Below are 27,017 nucleotides of genomic sequence, written 5' to 3' on the forward strand. Positions count from 1 at the left end.
AACGGTGAGAGCTTGGAAAGAGCAGGTCCAACCCTGGCTTGTGGACTAACACCTGAATTAGTGAAGTCAGTTCTAGTTTGTACAATTTGCCCTTCCTCCTCCTCAGTACAATTGTCTCTTCCCTTCCTCCCTTCTTAGACTCACTCAGAAAGGGCATGACATTCCAGCCTCCCTTTCCTCTTCGGCTGCTGGCCATATCCCACCAAGAATCAGAACATTCCTTGTTACATTCTGTGAGTCAGGAAGAGCAGAAACCCTGCTTTCAAGATTCTTCTACCCAGGAAACAGTATTCTGAGAAGAGTGTAAGAAAAGCCTCTACAGTTGAGTTAAGCTAGTAAATAAACTGGCTACCTAGTTGAAATGGGCAAGACAGCCTTAGGGGCATGTGAAGACAACAGACAAGAATGGAGACATAAGGAAAAAATACAAATCACTGATAGTAAAATAATTTTATTTAGTTTCTTTTTTAAAAAAGGTAGCATTTCACATATAAATTTAGACTTCAAGATTACAGTGTGTATTTGCCAAAAGGAACATCCCTGCAGGAGGGATAGACTTAGAGCCTGAGCGAGCGCTGGGAAGCACACTCCAGGGAGAGTTTAAGTGGAAGTAGTTTCTTTACAACTTCACAAAGCTAGTTCCCTGTTCCTCAACTCTGCCACCGGGGGGGTTGTAAGAAAACCCACATCCAACACTTTGGGGCAACGGCTTTTAGCTTATGGGAATAGGAAACATCTCTAGGAATGAAAGCACAAAGGTCAATGACCCAAATTTCCCACAATAATCATTACCTATCTGCAGCAACAATACATGACAGGTGAAGAGTTTATTCTTCTATTTCAAAGGTTCTTTGAAGGAGAGCTAGAGAACATAAAGAGAGTGTATATAATAAGCGAAAATGAAAAAAGGATTCTCTCCATATTACAAATGCCTCTCTAGTATAAGGCCCAGGGAAAAGCCCCACTCAAATCTGGGATTCCTTCCCCACAGAAAGTGTTTGGCACAACCCACAAGCTGTCATGAGACTGACAGGACTGACAGCAAAAAGGTTTCTGGAAGTGGTCCCATGACTTTTCTGTCTGGCTTGAACACAGTATTCATGAAAGGTGTCTTAACAAGCTACAAACTCAGGCCTATGTTTGTATGGGGCACACTGTTTCAGGAAAGCTAATCTGAAGGGGAAAAGGCCCAGATGAAATAGGTCTCCCACAGCCACAGGCAAACTCATAACTCACTCTGTCATCCTCTCAAGGGAGATTAAATCCCCTGGCTGCCCAGGAAGTCAGTGGAATCCTGACTTCCTAGGGAGGGTGAGAGCCAGAGAACAACTTTGATTTCAGAATCTCAGAGCCAGGAAAAAAGGAGACAAAGATGACCAAAGATGCTTTCTAAGTTACTCTGTCCCATACTATGTAGGCTCCAGAAGAACAATATTGAGGAGAATCAGTGTGCTAGTAATCATGGCAGCCCTAGGATTCGGCCTTCAGGTAGAGGTACTGGGGCAAATAAATGTACCCCAAATCCAGTTTTACAAATAAAAACTTCCTGCAGTTATGATACAATACTGTGCAGTGAACAGCTGGGAACTGTATGCTGCTCCTATTTCCGGTTAAAGCCCTGTCCCGCTCTTGGCCAGCCAGAGCTGAGAAGTGACACATAAGGAAGGAGTGGCTAAAAGTCAGGCACCTTAGTTACAAATGGCCTGGGGCAGTGATGCAGACAGTCATCATCCAATGGAGAGGAAGTGGGGGCCCCAGAGCTGTGGTTCAAAGCAAAGGTTTCATCTTACCCAGAACTTCAAACCAAGCTCTCTGAGCCTACTAATGCAGTAATAACTAGTGATTAGGAATCCCTGGCTGGGTGGCAAGGTACATATCTCAGCAGGCCACCAACTCAACTATAGGGGAAAAAAAAGGTGCAAATAATATCAAGTAAATCATTGCTCAAGTGGAAGATCATTTCCTGGAGAACTTCAGTGGACTAGATGCTAATCACACGGATGAATGCTGGGACTGGACCCCAAAGAAAGCCTGGGCCCCAGGCGTGATTGGTCGTCTTTACACTTACCGCATCCTGACATCTTCTCTGGCCTCTTATGTCTCGAATGGCCAAGCACACATTTCCCCGGGGACCAATGTAAACATTATTCAATAGATCTCAGCTTAGAAAAACACAGCTTGTTATATAATTGTCTAACATTCCAGTGCAGGCAGTATCTTAGCATCAGACTTTCCCGGATTTATGAGTACCAGTTCAGAAGGGAACACACACAGGATACTTGATAAACTGTGGCTGAAGACATTTGGGTGCCAGACAGTTGGTTCTACCCTGCAATCAGTTGATAACCCAGGGCTATCACAGGAGAGGCAGAACAGACAGAGCACAGGTTCTCTGTGAATCTGAAGAGTCATATAACCATTGTTCCCACTTAACCCCTTGGGCCACATCTTGATATGGGAGTACATTTCCACCTCTTGCATCAACCTGTGCTCTCCTTGTTTTGGATGGGGCTCTCTCCAGAGGGTTCAAGAGCCTCCTTAGAGAGGAGAGAGCTTTTTCTTCCAGTCCTAACATCTGAATATTTTGAAGCACAAGAGGAGTCCATGAACATGCTAGGGATGTTGCTGCCAAAGTAGATCTTACTGTTAGAAGCAATGGCCTGGTACCTTTTGAGCTCCAGATATTCCGGGGTCAATTTGTGCTGTGTGGGGGCAAACAAGAGCAAAGGCATCAGGACACTTCAGTGCAATAATCATCCATCTCTTTCCTTACACACATTTCCCCTACTACTCTCCTGAACATCACTACTCGACTCTGAGTCATTGCCAATGATCTTCTCTCACTCTGAAGTGTGGCTATCACATTAACAGCTGTATTTTAGACTTGAAGTTCCTTACACAAGCTCCTGTCCTAATGTAGAGAGAAGTTGTTCATTTAAAAAAAAAAGGATTGAGGAGATGGGTTTGGGGAACAATGGTAACTAACATTTCTATAGTGACTTGGGGCCTGAAAAATGCCTTCATATATACTTTTATATTTCATCTAGCAAAGTTCAACCTAGAATTAGTCTGGAATCTCTGCAGGTTCTCTTAAGAGGACAGGTCAATGGATGAGAATGGCAGAGCTTCAAAGGGGCTAGGCTCATATCCTTATAATCAACCATTTGTGATTCTGCTTTTCTTGACCACATTCTAGAAGTGGAAAAGATCTCAAGAAATCACCTGATCTGTCCTCTTGCCTCTACTTAGAAGCTAGATGTTTAAACTGATTGTGATAGATGTTTGTCAATCACCATATCTGTCACAGTTTTTGTTTTTAAATTAAAATCATGGTGCCAAGATATATCCAACCAAAACCTCTCAGGGTTTGTTATTAAAACTAATTTCGAATATTCCTGGAATATACTTCCCCCAAAGCCTTTCCCTAGTAATCCTCCCCTCATTGCAAGTCCCTGGCCTGTCCTCTAGGCCAAAGCCCATCTTGACCTTCATAGTACCTCCCCCCTCCCCACACCTTCCATTCCCTGGGTCTACACTCTCTCCAGTTGATTCACATCCTCTGCTGAAACTGCCATCAAATATGGTCACAGTGCATAACCAAATTACCTCCTAATGCCTTATTAATATAATATCAATATCCAAATAGCATTTTTCAAAATGGCATAAAACTGCTGTCCCTTTCAGCATAAGGCTAACCTCAAGGACAAGGTCTTGATACTTGTGCCTGGATAGCTTCTCCCATAACAGATTTGGATTGCTAGTTTTATTATTTATTTATTTGTGTTTGTTTGTTTTTATTTTTGAAGGAGAGAGAGAGAGCACGAGTGAGGGAGGAACAGAGAGAGAGGGAGACACAGAATCCGAAGCAGGCTCCAGGCTCTGAGCTGTCAGCACAGAGCCTGATGTGGGGCTCAAACCCACAAACTGTGAGATCATGACCTAAGCCAAAGTCGGACACTTAACCAACTGAGCCACCCAGGTGCCCCTGGATTGCTAGTTTTATAAACTAAAGTTTCTCACCTTGCCTCCATCTTGACCAAATTCCATTGTTTCGATAGAGCTGTGTCTCCAATATGTTAAATTTACTTCTAAATTTATACTGGATTTCAAAGTACTGACAACTCTCACTCTATCAACCTATCATATCATGCCTTATCAATTCTTCTGAGCCCAGAGCATGCTGTTCCCTTCTAAAATGAAAGAATTTAAGACCTGTGTATACTTTAAATCTTGACTCTAATCCTTCAAACCACACCACTTTGGCAACCTCTTTCTCAACTCTTTCAACGTTCTAATCTGCAATGTTCTCTCTGCAATTAATAACTTTATCAACCTTGGTCATATTCTTCCCTTTTCAGAATACACAGGGGTTCTAGTTGCCTCTTACCAATTCCTGCTTACTAGGCCTGCATTCTCTAGACTTAAATTAACCCGAGTCTCTATACAAAAACCGTTCACCCATTTCACCCAACCTCCTACCTCCAATTGTCACATGTGAAATTCCTCACAACTAGAATATTTTTTAAATCCAGTAAACAAGCAATATTCAGTTAGGGGCATTTGGAAACGTGTGGGGGGCGCGGGGGAGAAGGTGTTGACTGTTCAAATAATCGGTGAGCACTACTGACACGTAGCAGGCAAGGGTCAGGGATGCAAAATAGTCCATAATGCATGAGATACCCATGTCTTCAACAATGAAAAAGTTTGCCGCCTCAAAATGCCAAGAAAGTTTCTGATGAGAAACACTGCACTAAACGAAATTAGCATCTATGCAAAGCTACCTGGAAAGCAACTCTAAATGGACTTTACTCTTCTCTTGTTACTCCTGTCATTCCATGAGAAGATCCTCACCTTTCCTGATTACTAAGCCCTGACAGAGCAGTACAGATGGATAGTTTATAGCATTTGACCTGTGTTTATAGATTTGTCCGCTATTGTCCTATCTCCCCACTTTTACAAGGAACTACACAAAGGTCTCTCCCCATTGAGTGTGCCATATGACTTGATAAGTGATTGGTTGTTTCTGGAGAGTATGATGGTAACTACCGATCTTTGACACTGGATAAATCACCTCTATCATATTAGAGCTCCCCCACAAAGAAAAGCAAAACCCCAAACACTATATTATTAGGAGTGTGGCATGGAGAGCCAATCACCTTGTTTGAGGTGGCATATTTGTGTGCAGCGTAATACTCAGCATCTGCCTTCGCCTTCTCTCGGGCCAGGAATGCGGCATCTAGCAAGCAAAATAGAGTCAAGAGTGTTTAAAACAAAGGAAAGTTGCAATCTACTTCCTCAGCTGTGTAAGGGTTCACACACTATGTTAAGTAGGGCTCTCTTTTTCCGCTGCCTGATATTTTGATCACTTATTTTATTTATTTTTAAAGATTTCATTTTTTTTTAAAGTAATCTCTATACTCGACACAGGGCTCAAATTTACACCCAAAGATCCAGAGTCACATGCTCTACTGATTGAGCTAGCCAGGCACTCCTCAATCACTTACTTTAAAGGCATGTAACATTAGCAGTTTTCAAAACCCAGTCCCCAGACTCTTTTCCAAGGAGAATACTCTCGTCATTGTTAAAGAACTTTCAGCTCATCGGAGCCTACTTTATTTTTCACCTAAAGCTGCTCCTTCTTTTCTCTACCCATCATCACCCAAAAAGCCTCACACCCTACCCATGTCTAGGCTTCAAGTAAAACAATGAAGTCCAGACATGAAAGCTCTGCTCTATATATTGCACTGTCCCCATCCCCTCCAAACTGGATCCAGAATCAGTTAATGTAGAATGACAGGACAGGAAGCAGCAGTATACAAGCAAAAGAGGTTGAATGTCTGGTCTTCAAGACTGTGAGCTCAGAACGTTAGCATCTCACTATATGAAATCTAGGAGTTTGAGAGCCTTTTACAAAAACTAAGGCTGCTTTTTTCCTGGCTAAATTTTTTGTTATATTTTTGATTGACAGGTAGGAAAGAAACTAGTAGTGGTGGGGGTTTCTTATATATTCTTTACAACTGATTATAGGTAATTCTCATATTTTGTCTGCCTGAGGACAAAGTGGTAGCTAATAAGCCACAACTTAAGGACAGAAAATGAGCGATGAGTTGCCTATAGTCACAAACCAACCAAGAGCTAAACATGTAATGGTAATTAAAAAAAATCTGTCTATGAGCATAACAGGGCAGCCACTTCCTCCAGACCAGATTATTCTGTCTATGGCCTTCCCACCCACCATAATCAAGAAATCAGTCTCTGAAGCAGAGAGGCAGTTCAAGATAGTCAGAGCCTCTTTTCTCCCTGATGTACCTTCAATTTCAGAAATGCGCTTTTCAGTTTCTTTCTCCATCACCTTCTGCTGAAACCGAATTTTTGCCACTTGTGCAATCTTCTCTGCTTCTATAATTATACACAAAAAAAGATACATTCAAAAACATTTCTCTAGGTCTGGAAATACTTAGAATCAGCAGCATATAGTTTTAACACTTAGTCATATAAGGTTTTATGGGCTGTTTCATTGTTTTAAACATCCAGACTGTACACAACTCAACAGAAAAAAGGGAATTTATTTCCTATTTCACTGTTGACAGTGCTGGTTTTGTGGGAAATGGGAGGGAATACAAAAGGTTAACACCAGTTTCAGTCCTTCATGGGATTACACAGCAGTGGTCCACAAGCTAATGGGGAAAATGATACTTCGTGACAGTACTCAGAACAAAAACAAAGCAACATAAATGCATGGCAACATAGGACAATCTTATAAAACAGCAGGAGAAAGAAGGAATAAAGATAAGTTAAACCAAGAAAGGTCTTCTGGAAAAAATCCTAAAGAAAATAATGGACATGACCTAGGAGGACATGGCAAAAGGAGTAAAGACAAGAAGAACAAACGAACAGTCACAATGAAGAGGTCATTATGGAGCCAGCTGACAAGAAAACAAATAATTACAATAGAAAGAAAGCTAGAAGACCTCCATCTTGAGTAATGGGCTAAAGAATTTACCTTTAATATACTCAGGATCAACTGTTGAAGTTACCAAGAGGGAAATGACAAGATGAAAATATCAGAGAAGGAGAATTCTGACTATGGTAGAACATAAAAGAGAAAGCAGGCTAATTCATCTGACACTGTGAAAACAAGTGTTGGGGGTGAACATGTTGGTTGCAGCAGACAATTATAGGCAGGGAAAACCAAACACCCTCAAGTACACCAGCGGCCTAACCAAAAGATCCAGGACCAGGGAAGAAAGACTCTTATTACACTTTTAATTCAATCACTGCAATTCTTGAAGAACATTCTCAGTTCTTCTTTTCAGCCAAAGAGGATGAGTATTTTAACACATCTTATCTCTGTCCCTGGGGGAAGAGTATAATAGAAAAAAGATTTCTAAGTGTTTTCCTATTTCCAGAAGATCCAGTATCCTTTAGCATTGACGCCAGCGCATACTTCCCTATTTCCTCATTAGCATAAAATCAACTTGTATCACCCCAACTCCCAAATAGACTATGACGTTCTACTGGAAATAACAGAAGGCATTTGGAGCCTATAGCTATAACCCAGAGAATCGTGTCTCAACGTAGGGAAATGGTTGTGGTCATCCCACTTAACGCTACTCTCTGATGTGTAGAAATAAACCAATAAAGAGCATGAGTCAGGTTCTGGTTCTAGAAAAATGGTGAAATAGAGTAATGAGAAAACCCCCCAGCTAACAACACCTTAAAGTGCTAGACAAAATGTAACAATTTTTTTTTAATGTGTGGCTAAGATGCTAAGAAAGAATGAGAGATCCCCAAGACACATAAGCAAAGGAAGAGTTGACAGCTGAGAGCTGGTATAGGAAGAGCTGAGAACTTAGACAAGCAAGGGAGATGGACCTGGATTGTTGCCCATTCATGGCCAGGAGGTGACGCCTTGAGAACTGTATAAAACTGAGACCACTAATGGGCTTCAATTCCACTGAGACTAAAAACCTCTACCCACTAGCCCAGTGAAGAGAAGTAAGCTTGTCTCTACCTAGACACACCACAAAGACAGAGAAAAATTATGAAAGTAAGAAGACAAGAGGAAGCCAAACAAAAATGAAATAATATCACCACAGTGACAGAGTAAGTTTTGTTGGGCTTAGAACTGTAGGCTAAATTACTAATTCAAGAATGAAATAAAATCATTTCAGACTAAGGAAGAATAAGTTATCCATTCCTTAGCATTTATTGAAAAAAAAACCAAAACAAGAGTAACAAACTAGTAGAAAAAAGAATGAATTGCCAAAAACAATGGAGAGGGAAAAAAATTAAGTAATGCCTATAGATCAAAATGGATGTTTACTGTAAGAATAAATGATAATAGTAATAATGAGGGAATAAAAAGAACATAAAACTAAAATACGAGGTAACTATGTAAAATTGAGGGACAGTAATAAGAATTAAAGCATTCTACGGTTTTATGAGGATAGAATGATTAGCTTTAGATTCTGTCAAGTCAGGTATGCTTATTAACATTTTACAGGTAATGACTAGTTATAGAAACATTCTAGAAACAATATAAAACTTCCAATTAAGTAAAAGGAAGAAAAGAATAAAGAAAATCCAATCAATTCAATACCAATCGGAAAAGAGAAAAAAGAAGCAAAGGAAAAAAATGCGTGGTGAATAGCACAAAACTAAATGATACAAACAAATCCAAATATAGCAGTAACCACAATAAATATAAAAAGACTAAACTCACCAGTTAAAAGACAGATTCTCACATTGGATAAGATAACAAAATCCAGCTATATGCTGTTTACAAGAGACACACCTAAAACATAATGACATAGAAAAGTTGAAAGTAAAAGGATGGGAAAAGATACATCAAGAAAATAACTAACCATGAGAAATCTGGCATAGTTATAATTTCATTAGACAAAACAGATCTTAAGCCAAACAGTGTGTCTGGGATAAAGAGGGTTATCACATAACAGGAGCAATTCTCCAGGGAGATGTAACAATCCTAAATGCTCTTAATGATACAGCTCTAAAATATGTAAAGAAAAAAAATTACAAGTAAACAAATCTACGGTCATGGTGGGAGATTTTAACACACCTCTCTCAGTAACTGATAGCTCAAGAAGGCAAAAATTAGAATATAGAAGATGTAAACAACACAATTCATAAGCCTGACTGAATGGATAAGCAGAGAAAATTTGCATCCAACAAATAGAGAAAACACATTCAATCTTTTCAAGCACACAGAGAACATTTACCAAAAAAGTACCATGTACTGATAGGCCACAAAGCAAATTTCAACAAATACTTAAGAATCCATATAATAGATCATATTTTCTGACTATCATGCAATAACATTAGAAATCAACAATAAAAAGGTAGCCCCCTAAAAACCCAGAAATTGAAAAATATACTTTTAATACTTCATAAGTGAAAGAAGAAATCACAATGGAAACATTTTACAAAAATTAAAAATGAACACCAATAAACTACATTTCAAAACACGTGAATAGAAAAAAAGAAAATATATAATCTTACATGTTTCAATCAGAAAAGACTGAAATCTAAAGAATTAAGTAATTCAAGAAGTTAGAAAAGAACCAGTGAGAAAACTCAAAAAAAGAAGTAGAAGAATAATAAAAATAAGTGTAAATAATGTAATTGAAAAGTAAGAGACAAAAGAATCAACCAAATCAAAATGCAGTTCTCTGAAAAGATGAATAGAGTATCACAGACCTCTGGCAGAAGTAATCCAGCAAAAGTGAAGGCACAAAAAAACAATACTAGGAATGAAAAGGGGCATGCACATTTGGTAGCAGATTTTAAAAATTATAAGAGAATTCTGCAAATTTATGTCCCCACGTCTGAAATTTCAGATGTGAAACAATTTTCTAGAAAAGTATAACTGCTCAAACTTAAAGAAACAAGTACCTGAACAGACCTATAGTTAGTACAGAAATTAAATCAACAGGCTAAATGTTACCACCAAAAACAAGCATATGAGAGAACACAAACCCCACTAGACCAAGATGGTTTTTTACAAGAGTTCCATTAAACCTACAAAGAGGAGATAATAACATATTTTATACAAAATGTTCCAGAACACAGAAAAAAAGAATGCTCTCCAAATCATTTTGAGGCTAGTGGAACCATTAAAAGAAGAAAAAACAAACAAACAAAAAAAAACACCTGACAGTACAAGGAAAAAATTATAAGCTGAAATTTATAAAAGTAAAAATGAAGACATATAAAAGTAAAAATTTTAAAGAAATTATAAGCAAGACATATAGAGAAATGTACTGAGGTATATCTCCTATATCATGATCAAATGGGTTTATCCCAAGAAAGCAAAATAATTCAGGAAAAGAAAATCTACTAATATAATTCACCACATTAAAAGCTTTAAAAGGAAAAATTAGAAAAAATATACATAGAAAAAAATTCTAAGAGTTTTAACAGTCATTTATGATGAAAACCTCTTGGCAAGCAAGAAACAGAAACTTCATGAACCTGATAAAAGTTAAGTACAGCAAACATCACTGGGACTATTTAAAGTTAGGAACAAGACAAGAATACTTGACGCTACCTTTCTTTTCAACACTGCACTTTAAGTCATAACCTTGAAACCAGGAAGATAAGAAGAGTAAAGAGGTATGGGACTACAAAGGAAAAACCAGAACTGTCCTGATCTGAAGATAGTTTGACTGCTCACAACAGGAGACTATTAGAAATAATAGCATTTTCAGCAAGACTACTAAACAACAACAACAAAATGAACAGCATACCTATACAAAAGCAAAAACCAGTTAAAAAATCCTTCAAAAAAGATCCTATTTATAATGGCAAAAAGCTTGAGGAATATATAGGAATAAATCTCTAAGAAAGAAAGTGCCAGAACCTTAAGAAGAAAATTATGATACTTTTTGAAAGACACTTCTCATAAATGGAGAAATAAAACAGATTTATAAGACTCAGTATAAGTCTGAGTAAATAAATAATTTAATTAATCAATTCTCTCCAAACTGACATGTATAGGTAATGTAATTCCAATCAAACCTCAACACAGCATTTTGTAGAACCTGACCCGGTTCTAAAATTTATATGGAGGAATAAAGGGCCTAGGATAGCCCAAGACATTTATAAGAATATTTAGGAAGAGTAAAGTGAATAGTTAAGGAGAAACTTGCTCTCCCAGATAGCAAGACTTAACATAAAAAGCAACAGTAATTAAAACAAGGTAATTCTGGAGAAGGATAGACCATGAAATTAGAACAAAATAGAGACCACAGCAACAGAACAAATTATATACAGTATCTTGTTATATGATAGGTGTGGCATTAGAAAAAAGTAGAGAAAATAATGAACTTTTCAATAAATAGCTTAAAATAATTGGCTTGCTATTTGGAAAAAATAAACTGAATTCCAACGTCACACTAAACCCTAAAATAAATTCCAGATGGACTCACGATTTAAATATGAAAAGCAAAACTTTAAACCTTTTAGAATAAAATTATTACTTTGGGGTTGGGAAAGAATTTTTTTTTTTTTTTAATTTTTTTTTTTTTTCAACGTTTATTTATTTTTGGGACAGAGACAGAGCATGAACGGGGGAGGGGCAGAGTGAGAGGGAGACACAGAATCGGAAGCAGGCTCCAGGCTCTGAGCCATCAGCCCAGAGCCCGACGCGGGGCTCGAACTCATGGACCGCGAGATCGTGACCTGGCTGAAGTTGGACGCTTAACCGACTGCGCCACCCAGGCGCCCCGGGAAAGAATTCTTAAACAGGATAGAAAAAGCACAAATCAGAATGGAAAAGACTGATGAATTTGATCACATGAAAATTAAATATATATGAATGTCAAAGACATCATAGAGTTCAAAGGCCACAAAGTGAAGAGAAGATATTTCCAATGCATAAATCTGGGAAAGGATTAATATCCAGAAGATACAAAGAACTTCTATAAATCAGTCCAAAAAAAGTAATCAAATGGGCTAATAATATATTAACAAGCAATTCCATACAAAAAAAGAAACCTGAATGGCCAATAAACAATATTCAACTTTACTAGTTATCAGAGAACTACAAACTGAAATTACATGATACATGTCCACCAGCAAACTGACATAAAATTTAAAAGGTCTAATGACTCCAAGAGTTGAGGAGGATATGCAGAAATGGGAATCAATTATGGCAGCAAATGAACCGGAACTCAAACCCTGCTGAAGAGAAGGTAAAATGGTAGAATCACCACTGGAGAGCAATTTGGCAATACCGTATGTTATAAATTTGAAAATGTATGTACCCTATGACCCAGCAATTCGACTTGGAGGTATGTATTCCAGAGTAGTGCTTCTTCAATTACCTATGGAAGGAACAGCACCCTCCCCCCTTTTTCTGTATTTCAATTTGTTAGGAAACAATATTTTATAAATTATAATAAAAATTAATTACTTGGAAAAATATTAAAAACAAAAACTCAGGGTCCAGTTTTTTATTATTAGACATAAAATTACTATATAATACTATAAGAATTTCTAAGCACTCATTGTCAATTTCTGTCATCTCATTATGGATCAGAAACAAACAGCCGATGATACAGGGCAGTGACCAACACTACATGTTGAGTAGCACTATCACAGGAAAACTCCAAATATGTGCACAAAGACACATGGACACTGGCGTTACTGCGGCACTGCTCATAGTAAGGAAAAACTAGAAACTACCTAACTCTTCAACAGTAATTCATCAGAATGAACTGAGGTCCACTCATAGAATGAATGCACAGCAGTTAAAAATAACCAGATCTACACATACCAATATGAATAAAACTCAAACAATGTTGGTACGATAAAGGCAAGCTGTGAAATAAAAGGTAGAGTCTGATACCATTTTTAGGGTTTAAAACAATCCTATGAATTATTATTATTACATAGTTATAATAAAAATATAAAAATATGGACAGAAAGATTACACAAGCTTTAGAGCAGAAGCTACTCAGAGAAGATGGGTCAAGAAATAGGACCAGGTAAGAGAACACAGGGGGCTTCCAACAGATATATAAATTTATTTTGAAAGAAAGTATGACCTGAAGGGATGTGGCAAACACTAAGCCTTCATTTTATTATTCTCTGTACATTTCTGCATATTTGAAATAGTTTACAAAACACCTCTTAAACTTTCAGCATCCCAAGGAACAAACAACTGACAGCCTAAGAGGTCAGTCCAATACACAGTCTCCTGGAGTGTTTGGGAAGCTTCTGTGATTCACATAAGGTGTAAGCAATCCCGCCGTACTGTCGGAGAGGGCAACATCTAGCCATCCAGATAAACTAAGTACATGTCAACAGCAAGGATGCATGCTATAAACATGAGCTTTGGCCAAAAAACTTCCCATTCTTAAATTGTATGAACAAAAACTCTACCCCACAGAGGCCAGCGTTGCCCAAAAACCCTATCCATTTTCCTTGTCCTTGAAAAAAGTAGCAGTAGCAGCCACACATGGTCGCGAGCCAAACCACTTCATTAGGTACTGGCACCATCAGGTTTTAAAGGCTGTAGGGCATCTGAATGTACAAAAGAGTTTCCAGAATTCTCCACTATGTATGATGCAATCTTATTTGATCCCATCAATATCCATCATCAGACTGACAAAGAACAGGACAAGCTCGTAACACATGTACTTTAGAAACAACCAATTCAGAAAGAAATCAAAGTACCTATAACAGCCTTTTTCCTCTCTGTCTCAGCTTCTTTCTCCACAACCTTTTGTTTCTGTGCAGCTATAAGAAGTTTTGTCTTTTCAGCCTCCCTGTGAAGCAAAATATCATAAAAATTAGAAATGATGTGCAGTCACAGGCAGTAATTCTGACTCTATGGTGGGTCAGAGAACCATTTCAACACGAACTTTCTGATCCACTATGGTGCCAAGAGAGGTGTTACCTTATTTTATTTATAATAAATCTGAGGCTGAAAGGTTAAATGATTTGCCCAAAGTCACCCAGATATAGGCATCAAATTTATACATCTGAGTTTAGTCTGCCCTTTTCCTCTAACTGTATCATGGAAAGGCCTGTGATCTGGAAGTACCCGGAGGATATAAATGGTTCTTTTACTGTTAGGCCTCCAGCTAGCCCATACAGCACTCTGGGCCAAATAGCAAAATGCAACAACCTCTGGGCAGACGCAGTCCCTCAGGTACATGGTCTGACAAGCAGAATGGAGCTGGATTTCAGCCCCTCCTCAGGCACTCTTTTGCAGTGGCCCTGCTTGTTGTATGGAAGACATAATTAGGTGGCAGTTATTAGGTAGTGAACTAGTGCTCAATGTAAAGAAGACTTTTCTGAGAACCTGAGTGTTCTAATAATGGAAATGGCTGGCCTATCACTAAGCATGTACAAGTGGTGATTGGGTGACCACATGGCAGAAAAAGTATAAAAAAGACTACTATTAGGTGGAAGGTTAGATCTCAAGGTGGCTTTTAATTCTGGGATTTCAATAGTCTACAAAATCAGAAAGACCCAGATTTATCTGAAAAGTAACTCCAAGAGTTTCCCTAAAACATTTCCCCCCAAAGATCTCTTCTTTCTTCCTGCCCAAATTGATAAAGACATAAAATGGCATTCTGGATACTACAAATTATTTGAGGGCAGAGAACATACAGTCTTCACATTTCCATCACTAGAAGCTATCATGTTGAGAGCCTAAGGCATCCTGAGCCTTCAATTAAAAAATTTTTTTATACCAATGGATCAGACTCATGATCTACCCAGCCTGGCACTCTGCTTTATAGCTTCAAAAAAGAAGTTCCTTTTCTACAAATGAAAAGAGAAAATAAAACTCAGCATAATAAAAGATACAGACTCGGGAACAGTAAGGACTCAACCGTATATTACCCCAGGAAGAAGTATTATTACTTCTTGGATCCCCTATACTTATACAATCTGTTGTATTCTTGACTTGTGCAGTTATTTCTCCAGCATTTCATATTTTTCCTCTTCAAATACCAGCCAAATTTCCTAAAGACTTTTGTTTCTTCTTTTCACTACCTGTCACACAAGAGTAATACTGCCATTTCAACTACAATAGGTATTCCCCTAATATGGATCTTCAGAACACTTAGAAATTAATTTCATGTCAAGCAAGTAACTTCTCATTCCCAGTCAGCCCTGGACACATAAAAGAGAAGACTACCAGCAGTCAATTAAGGCAAAGCTTCCCCAAAGCAAATTATAAAGATCTAGGTGTCATTTTGGATACACAACCACATAAAATGAACATCAAACTTTACGCCAATAAAGTGTTTCTATTCTTACCATTACAACACAGTAACACAATACAGGCACTCCCTTCAACCTTACCAGCCAGGACTCCTTCTCTTCTCTATTAGTATTTAATTCAAGGTAATCATGTCCAAATTACAATTCCTTAGCTTTCCAACAATAGCTCTATAGCAAACTGCATACTTAGCCTCTAATGCTGCTCCTGAAATGTTCATATATAAAGGGAAAACTCATAATAATCTAGTGAATTAAGACACAAGAATAGATAATATTATTAGAATTAAAGAATGGAAAATAGATATACACCCCACCCCAGAGTGTAATATCTCATATAGAAGTTTTCTCTACACTGGTATATTAATAAGTAGACAGCCCTAAAAAAAAATGTTGGGCTCCCAAGCATATTACTCACATTAACTCAAAATTTCTTCTTATGGCTTCTGGGATTTTGGGTTTTGTAACACGCACAGCCTAAAAAATAAAAGTGAAAAGCCAAAGTATATTTGAAAAATAAATCTTCAAACTAAATCTACAGAAAAGCTCCTCATATGAAAGTAATAAAGCAACTATGACATAGCTGCCTACTAACACGTGTGGAGATTCCTCTAGAAAATCTGTTTTTCATGCCATCACACCAAGAATCAAAGATACTCTGCTTTTTACTTCCTTAAAAAAAAAAAAAAATGTTTGGCTACAGGAAAAACCACTCTATCCACTGAGGAAATAAACTCCTTAAGGGAAAAGGTTCTCCCTTAAAAGACCTCCACAAAGCTCTTCAGTTGGATACTTTTGTTTCCTTTCCAGGCTTGCCAACCAAAGAAACACAAGGAAGGCAAAATTCCAAGATTTAAATTGTAAAGTAGGAAACAGTCAACAACAAAAATAAAAGCAAACAAAATTCAGGTCAGTATATGCAACTTAGTAACAGTAGACAATAAACATATTTACTGTTTCTTAAACCTGTAATCACTCAGTACTGGCTATACAGAAACAGTCCAAAGCTGAAGGAAAACAAATACCAGTTAACAGCTTACATTCTTTCTTGCCAGGAGCTCACTTAGAACAAAGTCTACTTGTCTTTTTTAGACATTGTTTACTAGACACTTTGTTTCCCTAACCGTAGTGTACTTTGACATTAATTAAAATTATCTATTTGGGAACTGCAGCTTTTTGAAGGCTGACTTCTCCATCAGAAAACTGAGCTTTCAAAAGCTTTTGATTTAACTAGTTAAACATCACTCCCTGCACCCCCCCTACATTACAAACACACACAACAAACTCCTGATGTGAAGAAAGTTTTAATTTCCCTCTGAAAACTGGCTAACCTTAAACAAAGCCTCTATGCACATAACCTTCTTTTAAAAGCCTTTTAAAAAGACTTAAAAACTTTTAAGCAACACAGCCTTTCCAACATGTGAGAGAACAGTCAAATCTGTGAAGAATTTGAGAGCTATCATAACTAAATACAAGAATTAGTGAAACGGAGTAAGAAGCTGGGGACTCTAGTGAGGAAACTCATTACGTGCTGAAGGTGGGGCATATGAGGCCCTGAGGAACAATGCACAGAGATACCCAGAAGACAAAAATTCCTAACAAGCATTTGTGAGAGATGCCAGATTTCACGATGTGACTACCAGAACACAAATGACTTCCAGTATGTTTTAATATGATCCAGGAGGAAGCACTATCATTTTGCATTTAATTAAGAAACTGGCCATATATTTTTAGTCTTTTTTTTAATGTTTATTTATTTTTGAAAGAGTGTGAGCAGGGGAGGGGCAGAGAGAGAGAGGGAGACAGAGGATCCAAAGTGGACTCTGTGCAGAGAACCCAATGTGGGGCTCAAACTCACAAACCATGAGATCATGACCTGAGCTGAAGTTAGACGCTCAACCAACTGAACCACCCGAGCGCCCCAGGTTTGTTTTTTAAAAAGCATAAAATAGGACTGTCTTCTGAAGATTTCTATTTTGCCGTATGAGGGAGGCTGAAGAACATACTACATGCTTGCCAATCTTGGGAATCTCATAATTTTCAAGTATGTGTAAAGTAAGCACCCACTGTAACAGGTAACATAAGTTATCATAACAGACTTAAAAAAATAAAATGACAACATATCCCAAAACAATGCCCAAAACACACACACACACACACACACACACACACACACACACACACACAGTAAGTAAGTGGAGAGGGGAAAAAAGCTAATGAAATGAATATATCTGAAAGTGACCACTGGGGTATAAGCATGTATTTTATTTTTTTTTTAAATGTTTATTTTTGAGAGAGAGAGAGAGAACATGAGCAAAGCGGGGAAGGAGCAGAGAGAGAGGGGGACAGAGGATCCAAAAGAGGCTCTGTGCTGACAGTAGAGAGCCCGATGCAGGGCTCGAACTCCCAAACTGTGAGATCATGACCTGACGCTTACCCGACTGAGCCACCAAGGTGCCCCTAAGCATATATTTTAAATGGAAAGCCAGCATATAATATAGTCACTCTCTTACATAAGAAAAAAAATATTTAAAAAATATCAAAGACACATATTTTCACCACTCAAATTTGCCACAGCAGTTGTTCAAGAAGAAAAAAGTATAAATACAGACAAGGGAAAAATTAAATACTGATTATTACAGAGAATGCTTGTGTTAACTGGGTGCCTCATCTGTGCCAAGTACTGTTTGTTCTAGGCACTATGAATACAGCAATGAACAAGGTGAGACTGCTCTCATGAAACTGAAATTTTTAAGGGGAGAAAACACAATAGATAACAACAAAAAGCAAATAAATGAATAAAAAAGTTGCAGATAGCTATGAGTGTCATGTGAAGAATTAAAATAGGATGACTCGGAGACTGGGAAACACTAGGTTGTGGAGGGGAAAATTAAGATTTTTATTTTGGCATAATTATATAAATAAAAATCTAAGGAAATTCATAGTTTCAGTCAAGTAAGATATATAGGTCTAAAGATCTGTTGTAGAACATCGCACATACTGTCAATAATGTATCGTGCACTTAAAAATTCAAGAGGGTAGATTTCGTGTTAAATGTTTATACTACATACACAACAAACAAATTCAAGGAAATTAACCAAAAAACTTTATTAGAGACAGTGAAGTCAACAAACTAGTAGATACACAATAAATTCACCAAGAATCATTTGGATTCCTCAATGCTTACGCAAAAAGAGACAACATATTTAATAGCATTAAAATTCAGTAAATCCATGAGTATTAATTTAATTTGGGATATGGGTTTCTCACTTAGGTCAGAAATTCTAAAAGAAACAAAAGTGATGATATGCCTAAGTAAAACCATAAGCTGTGTTCCTAATTTTAAACTTATATGCCAATTTAGATACCTGATAGAGCTTGAAAATATCAATAATGAAAACTTATCTGGAAGAATAAGCTGGCAGAAATATCAAAGGCCACTATTTTTGAAAAGATAATATATCTTATGAGATTTTAAAAGTGAATAAAAAGTTGAATTATCATAACAGACACTAATGTGTTAAAGAAGGAAAGCTGACAAATAGCCTGGAAGATCTGAAAAAGCATTCCAGCTCTCGTAAGAAACTTTAAAAAAAAATTTTTAATGTTTATTTCTGAGAGAGAGAGAGAAAGAGAGAGAGAGAGAGAGAGACAGAGCATGAGTGGGGGAGGGGTAGAGAGAGAGGGAGACACAGAAATCAGAAGCAGGCTCCAGGCTCTGAGCTGTCAGCACAGAGCCCGACTCGGGGCTCGAACTCACAAACCGTGAGATCATGACCTGAGCCAAAGTCGGTTGGGTCGCTCAACCAACTGAGCCACCCAGGTGCCCCTCGTAAGAAACTTTTATGACAAGATTAAGCAACCAAAACAATGAAGATCTTGATCAACCAGTTTAAAAACGTATTACAAAGCGACATTTTTTTCATTCAGTGACTGGTTTTATAAAAACAAATAAATGTAACTAAATTTGAAAGATCTTTCTCACTGCTATGCAGAAAATGACGTAAAGGTAAAAGTGAAAGTGCGGCAACATGAGAGGAGGTGAGATGGTGAGAGATAGTGACTTGGCTTAATGAGGTGGCAGTGAAGATGGAGGAGTGAACAGTTTTATGGATTTTGGTGGTAAAATCAGCAGGATATGGGGTCTGATTAGATGCCAAGGATGAGAGCATTGTCAAAGATGCCTCCCACATATCTAGATTTGTCTGAAGAGAAAGAGGGGTCATTACTAACAAGATGGAAAAAATAAGGCAGAAACAGATTTGATGGGGAAAAGTTTAGGGCTGAAAACTAATGAAGGAATAGGAAATGGAAAGATCAATGGAATAAAGTCCAAAAAAACAGTACAACATAATAGGATTCAGCAGGCAATACAAATGGTATTTCAAACAAGGGAGATGGAGGCATAAATTATTCAGTAATTCTTGTTGCTACCAAATTGGGGGACAGAGAATTGGAACCCTACCTCACAACTGACATCACAATGGATTCCAAATGAATTAAAGATTTAAATCTATTTTTTTTAATTTTTTTATTTTTGAAAGACAGAGTGTGAATGGGGGAGGGGCAGAGAGAGACAGACAGAATCTGAAGCAGGCTCCAGGCTCTGAGCTGTCAGCACAGAGCCTGATGCGGGGCTCAAAGAACCGTGATATCATGACCTGAGCTGAAGTCGGACACTAAACTGATGGAGCCACCCAAGCGCCCCTTTATTTTTGAGAGAGGGAGAGAGAGAATGCGAGCGGGGGAGGGCTACAGTGAGAGGGAGACAGAGGATCCAAAGCAGGCTCTGTGCTAACAGCAGATAGCCTGATGACACGGGGCTCGAACTCATGAACCTTGAGATCATGACCTGAGTCAAAGTCAGACGCTTAACCAACTGAGCCACCCAGGTGCCCAAAGATTTAAATCTAAAAACACAACTGTAAAAGCAGAGAAAAATGTGGTAATTTCCAATTTTATTTAAATTTCTATATTATAAAGTGGGGAAAGTGGCTTAAAGTACGCCAGCACTGCAAAAAACCATAAAGGAAAAAATACTAAAATTACTACATAAGTTTAAAACTTCAGAATTGCCAGGGGGGAGGGAGGTGGAAATTAAATGGTAAAAAAAAAAAAAACTAGGAGAAATGTTTCCCATGCATTTAAGAGTTGTAATAACTAACATAATTCACAAATGAAATACAAATGGCCAAAAAATATCCTAGGGCATTCAATCTCAATAATTAATAGAAAATACCAGAATAATTTCTCTGAAAGGATGGAGAGTGGGCATGCATCTGTTTTTGGGTACACTCACAATCTAATGTGTAGGAAACTACAGCTCACCAACACTAATGATGACAGATGTAAGATACTAAAATTTTTTGAAAGGCCATTTGGCAATATGTATCAAAAGGCCTCCAAACAGGGCATATAGTTTGACTCATCAATCCTACACTTAACTTAATAATTTGTTTAAGGAACATACTTTTTGGGGATGAGCACTGGGTCTCATATGTAAAAGATAAATCACTGGGTTCTACTCCTGAAGCCAAAACTACACTGTATGTCAACCAACTTGAATTTAAATTATAAATAAATAAATAAATAAATAAACAAACAAACAAACTAGAAAAAAAAAGAATCTATTGTAAGGGAAGGATTGTAGAACCCTATCATTGCAACGTGTGTGACAGTAAAAATTGGAACCACAGACTAATTAAATAAAGCCATTAAAGGTGATGATGTAGTGAATCTATATTTTTGACTTGAAAAGATGCTTATATATACTGTTAGTGAAAAAAGCAGCTATGGTATGATTCCACTTTAACATTATTTATACCTATAAACAAATATACGCTCCTCTAGATTAAGAAGAATCTAAAAAAATACAACTGTTATCTCTGCAATGGTATGACTATGGGTAAATTTCGTTTTATTATTCATCTTTTTCCCAATACCTAATTTCTTTACAACACACAGAACATGTTTGTATAAAAATATTCAGAATATACAAAATACAACGACAAATCAGTAAGAAAATTAAAACAATACAACAGAAAAGTGGGCAAAGGATATGAATAGGCAATTGACACAATAGCCAAAGAAAAAAAATCAAAAGATGCTCAACTTCATTAATAACTAAAGAAATGCAAATCAAAGAGATAGAACATCAGTCCATACAGCAAAACTTAGCATATCTAATTGCTTCAAATGCTTGTGAGGTTTACGTAGAAACAAGTATGCACATATATTGTTAGTAAAAATAAAGATTTATACAGGTTTTTGAAAGATAATTTGTACATAACAAGGAGATGTGTCAAGAATGTGTCAAGAATAAACCCTATTGTTTATTAATAGCAAAAAATTGGCAACAACAGAGAACTAATTATGTAATATAAGGCAAAGAATTCTAGGCAGCTGTTAAGAAGAATGAGCTACATCTCCCAAGTAACAACCTAAGCAGAATCTAAGAATCTGTCACATTCATATTTTTTATCTTTATTTTTTCATATTTTTTACCTTTAAAATTGAAAAGCAACTCCAGCCACAACTGAATGGACAACCAAGAGGATTTTATGAAGTTAGCTGTGGACTTTTCAAATGACCTCTTAACTTTGGGAACACCCCCTCAGGCACCAGTCGGAGATAATGGCACAGCGTGAATGGGAAAAGGGAAAACCCTCACCACCTTTCCAGTCTTGTTTCTGAGCTCACATATGATCACTCACAGTGAAGGTACATTCTCAATGGTGTGACACTTCAGACATGTGACACCAAAAAAAGTTTTCTCTTTAGCTGCAGTAACATTCGTCACCACAATAGCAGATCTCCTAGAAACTCTAAGAAAGGACACTAGAGAAGCCATATTACCACTTCTCAGGTAATCCAGATCTACAGCAACACCTTTTAACATTATTGACCATGACCACAGTAAGACATGTATTTTACAGTGACACCCAATATAAACACCTACACACTTAAATAAAAAAAAATTTCACAGAATGACAAACTTAGTACATGTCATGTGCTCTGATTTCTTTTCCTCTTCAATTTCATTTTATTTACAATGCTGGTCATGATCCACTAAAATTGATTTTAGAATCTACTTATGGATTTCAACCCAATCTGAAAATATACTGACCCACAAAAGCAGGCATATAATCTCTCACCATTCTATCTCCTAATACCACAGCCGCCACCACCACGACCACCAAATTCACCTGCTATCTTACTTTCATTCAGGCCATGCTACCCACTTGAAATACCTTCCTTATTCCTCCCCCCCCATATAAATCCTGATAATTCTTCCATTCCCATCTAAAATCCCAACTCAATCATAGTCGTTTCCAGGCAGACTCTCTTGAAATGTTCTATAACTCTAAACTCTTACAGCAATAATCATCCAATCAATATATCAATTAATCATACATGACATCTATTTTGATAGAATTATTATTCAAATTTTATATTTGAAATCCTTGTTCAAAACCTTACTGAGACTAAAGCCTTACTCTTACACTGATTTATCACCATTATTGTATCTTAATAATGCCTCACATACAAGCGGTGCACGGATTTCATTTCCTTGTAAGAGTCTCTCAGCTTATCTGTTCCTTCTAAGAGTTCAGAAGAAAATGACACCCAGGGTAAGCTACAAGACTATTTTACTTTGCAGAGACCTAAAGTCAAAGTGAGAAAGCTATTCTATAAAATACCTTAGCGCTTCAATTCAATAACTGCTGAATAAACAATGTCCAATGAAAGAACAATTAAATTCAAAGCCCTCAAAATTCCTAGAGATTTTCCCTAAGAAAAGGGCTTACCTGTATGGTGAGGCCTGGAGCCATGATGTTCAAATCTTTCTGCAGAGCTTGCTTCAGATTTTCATCTATTTGATCTGTTTTTGAGGCCAAGAACAACAATTCTCATGATACTCAAAAAATATTTTTTTCATTGTATATTAACACTGAAAAAAATCCAATCACTATTAGACCTAAAGTTTCCATGGTACTGTTCTTTTGTAAAGCTTAAACCACTGCACATATATATGAAAACAAAACTACCTACATATTATAAATGTATAAATTACATATATTTAAAACTTATATTTAATTTTCCTTTTGTATAGGAGAAGATGTGAAGAACTGTCAAACAAAGAAATTAAGGAAGAAAGATGATAAACAGGTTGTTTATCAGAAGAAAAATGATAAACAGGTTGTTTATCCAATAAATGGAGACTCTAAGTCTCTAATATCTTAATTCAGTGTTGTTACTTAATATGTGTCCTGATTATCATAAAAACCAAATTCCTATCCTCAATCCTTAACCCGAATCTCCAAATAACTAAATTTTATTTCCATGGACCTCTGCCCATTATTTTGGATTTAAAAAGGGTGCCTGGGTGGCTCAGCAGGTTAAGTCTCTGACTTCAGCTCAGGTCATGATCTTGCGGTTTGTGGGTTTGAACCCCGTGTCAGGCTTTGTGCTGGCAGCTCAGAGCCTAGAGCCTGCTTCAGATTCTGTGTCTCTTGCTCTCTCTCTGTCCCTCCCCTGCTCATGCTCTGTCTCGCCCCATGTCTCAACAATAAATAAATAAATGTCCAAAAAAAATTTTTTTTAAATAAAAAGGGAGGGGGGAGAGTTCACGGGAAGGTCTATGAAGTATACAAGAATGGACAATAAAGCTATCACTTCACTTGGCTTTTTAACTTATAAATTTTCTACCTCAATAGTACTCTCACCATTATTAAAATGACCAGTGATGTGACAAATCAGGACAGTTGTCTCATACATCTAGTAGTTGTGAATCATCAATGAGGGATCAATTGGTAGATCTCTAAAATGATTAACCATCCCTATGCCTGCCTGTAAGAAATTCACTAAGAATTCCAGGAGGGAGAAGTGAGCAACCAACAGCAACAACCCAATCACGGGTCACAGCTTTCACTATCACAAATGAAAAGTAACTTGTGCAGAAAAGAGTTAACATAGCAGTCCTGAAGCTGTGATCCTTAGAAAGGCTTGTCTGTAAGCTGGCCTTTGGCTGTCACCTGGGAACTTGAATTTGGAAAGGATTTCCACTATTCCAGGAACTGGTAAGAATGACTCACTGTGCCTAAACTGTTTATACAACCAATGTGGTTTACGCTGAACATGTGCCTTCCTTCTGGGAGTCTGGAATTTTGTTATGTACTAGGCAGAGGATGCCTATATGTTAGCTTCCAATAAAAATTCTGGGCAGTAAGTATCTAATGAGCTTCCCTAGCAGACAACATTTCATATGTGTGGTCACCGTTTAATACCAAAGTGTATCCTTGCATGACTCCACTGGGAGAAGATTCTTGGAAGCTTGTGCCTGGCTTCCTCTGGATTTTACTTTGTATATTTTTTGCTATAATACATCTTAGGTGAGAGTAGAACATATATTGAGTCCGGTCAGTCTTCCTAGCAAATCATCAAACATGGGGGTGGGTCTTGGGAAACACCAAGAAACAGACTTCTACTAAATTTCCCCAAATTATCTATTAAAATGACAACAAAGCTAATTTTCACTAAATTATCATAGTAAAAAAACAGAATATAGTCTATAAATAATGATCCTTTTCTAATCTCTATCAAGTTATACATAGTGCATTTCAGAAAATGGTTCTCATTCTTAAAATATCTTTTGAGTAACTGCTTAATTTAATGATAAGAAATTTTAAACTTCAGATAAAGAATATTTTAAAGACAAATGCTCTATTATAAATTCAGAAGAAATGCTGAAATAACATGTTTACTAATATTGTTATAGCGTCCACAGAGTTGACTAAGATTTCCAACTAATCGTTCACATATTTAAAACAAATAAGACACTCACCAAACAATTCAATGTAAACTTCTTGAAGTGTATGGGCACTGCAAAACTGGTTCAGTTCATGGTGGATTTTATTGAAGATTAAGGTCTTGTCATAATCTGCAGTGTAGTTCCTCACGATATCAAACACTGAAGGAGAGGTACAATCCATTTTTACCCATGTACCTTCTAATTCAGCCAAGGTAAAAGTTATAATATACATGAGAAAAAGTAACAACAGAATAGTGAAAACATGAAATACAATTCACAAACATTGAGCATTTCTTGTGCTGAATTTTCCAGATATTACTACATTTGCAATTCTAATGGGCAAATTTTGAATTCCATACTAAGAAGAGTCTACATTATCTTGGAGGTAATAAGGAACTGTCAAAATTTTCAAACAAGGGCATGACACAATCACATTTGTACTGTGGCAGCAGTGTGAAGATGAACTGTGGGGCAGGGCAAGTATAAGGCAACTACTGCAAAGCAAAAGTTTAGCTAAGAGGTAAAGAGGGCCTGAATCAATTGAAGAACAGTGGAAATAAAAGAAGGAAGCAGCTGCAAACGACCATTTTGGAAAGGTGATTTTTTGTTTTTCCTCAGATTTTTATTTAAATTCTAGTTAGATAACATATAGTGTAAGGTAAGTTCCAGGAGTAGAATTTAGTGATTCATCACTTACATATAACACACAGTGCTCAAGTGCCTTCCTTGGTACCCATTCCCCATGTAGCCCATCTCCTCCCCAACGAAAAGGTAGTTTTTAAAGGCTGTAAAAAGATACCAGGCTCAAAGGAGAAGAAGCAAACGTTCACTGGGCCAGGCTTTATATCAGGGAATTTATGTACATTACCACTTAATTTCCACAAAAAACCCCTCCAAATTTTGCATAATAGGAAACAGAATTTCAAAAATGTGCCTAAGGGCACATACTAGATCACACCAGATCCATGCTCTACCTATTAAAACATTGCTTTCTTCCTTTAGACCCAAAGACTAGTTCTACTGGCTTTCCCACGGAGGATATCAGGTATAACTGGATTCCAGATCACAACTGATAGGCCATCAATAAATACTTGCTGACTAACTCATTTGCTTGGTCATTACCAAATGAACTGTTGATCCAACAGTTTCCTTATCTCTGGTTAGAGAACCAGCAATAAATTCCCTTCGTCTATTTTTCCAATCATAATCCATTCCACTGATTTGTAACCAGGGAAAGTAGATGGAAAAAAAAGACAAGGAAAATAATAACTGAAAAATATAATCCAAATCCACTTGACAGTAATACAGCTTGCTCTCTACTCTGAAATTCTTTTGCTATTTGTGCCTGTACCAGTGCCATGAAATTTACCATGACCTTATATTCCAACATACATCAATACATACATACATCTATGTATATGTGTGTGCTGGTATCATGTCTTCTGAAGTACAATAAAAAAACCCTTAGGGAAAAGGCTCTAACTTCACCTTTTTAAGCTGTTTTTGTCAAACACAGTATCCTGTACGTATCAACATACATGCAAATTTTAATAAAAAGGATCAAGATAAAATGGCAGATCTTTCAAATGAAAGCAGAGTCTCAAACAGACCCACATACACCTGTGTTCATAGAAGTATTATTCACAATAGCTACAATGTGGAAGCACTCCAAGTTTCCATCAATGGATAAGTGGACAAACAAAATGTGGTATATACACAAAGTATTATTCAGCCTTAGAAAAAAAGGGAATTGTGACACATGTTACAACATTGACGAACCTTGAGGACATTATGCTAAGTGAATAAGCCAGTCACAAAAAGACAAATACTATGGTTCCACTTGTTATAAGGTACTTAAGAGTAGGCAAAATCATAGAGACAGAAAACAGAACAGTAGGTGCCAGGGGCTGGGGAGAGAGGGAAATGGGAGTTAATGTTTAATGGGTAG

The 27,017-nt window shown here is 37.2% G+C and overlaps 1 protein-coding gene across 2 annotated transcripts in view; it reads right to left on the reverse strand.

Moving 5' to 3' along the window:
• Positions 1-435: 435 nt before the first annotated feature.
• ERLIN1 (ER lipid raft associated 1) overlaps positions 436-27,017 on the reverse strand; it is a 36,024-nt gene continuing 9,442 nt past the window's right edge. For both annotated transcript variants that reach the window (XM_047073295.1, XM_047073296.1), the window contains exons 6-12: positions 25,103-25,228; positions 23,067-23,140; positions 15,677-15,735; positions 13,702-13,793; positions 6,310-6,399; positions 5,157-5,236; positions 436-2,702 (exon numbers count right to left, since the gene is read on the reverse strand). In XM_047073295.1, coding sequence (XP_046929251.1) covers positions 2,481-2,702; positions 5,157-5,236; positions 6,310-6,399; positions 13,702-13,793; positions 15,677-15,735; positions 23,067-23,140; positions 25,103-25,228 — 743 coding nt within the window. In that variant the 3' untranslated portion in view covers positions 436-2,480. The remainder of the gene's footprint in view (positions 2,703-5,156; positions 5,237-6,309; positions 6,400-13,701; positions 13,794-15,676; positions 15,736-23,066; positions 23,141-25,102; positions 25,229-27,017) is intronic.

Source organism: Lynx rufus, unplaced genomic scaffold, assembly GCF_022079265.1.
Source record: "Lynx rufus isolate CCGP_SWC_20201006 ecotype Redwood Valley unplaced genomic scaffold, mLynRuf1.p SCAF_11, whole genome shotgun sequence".
In the NCBI taxonomy this organism is placed as follows: Eukaryota; Metazoa; Chordata; class Mammalia; order Carnivora; family Felidae; genus Lynx; species Lynx rufus.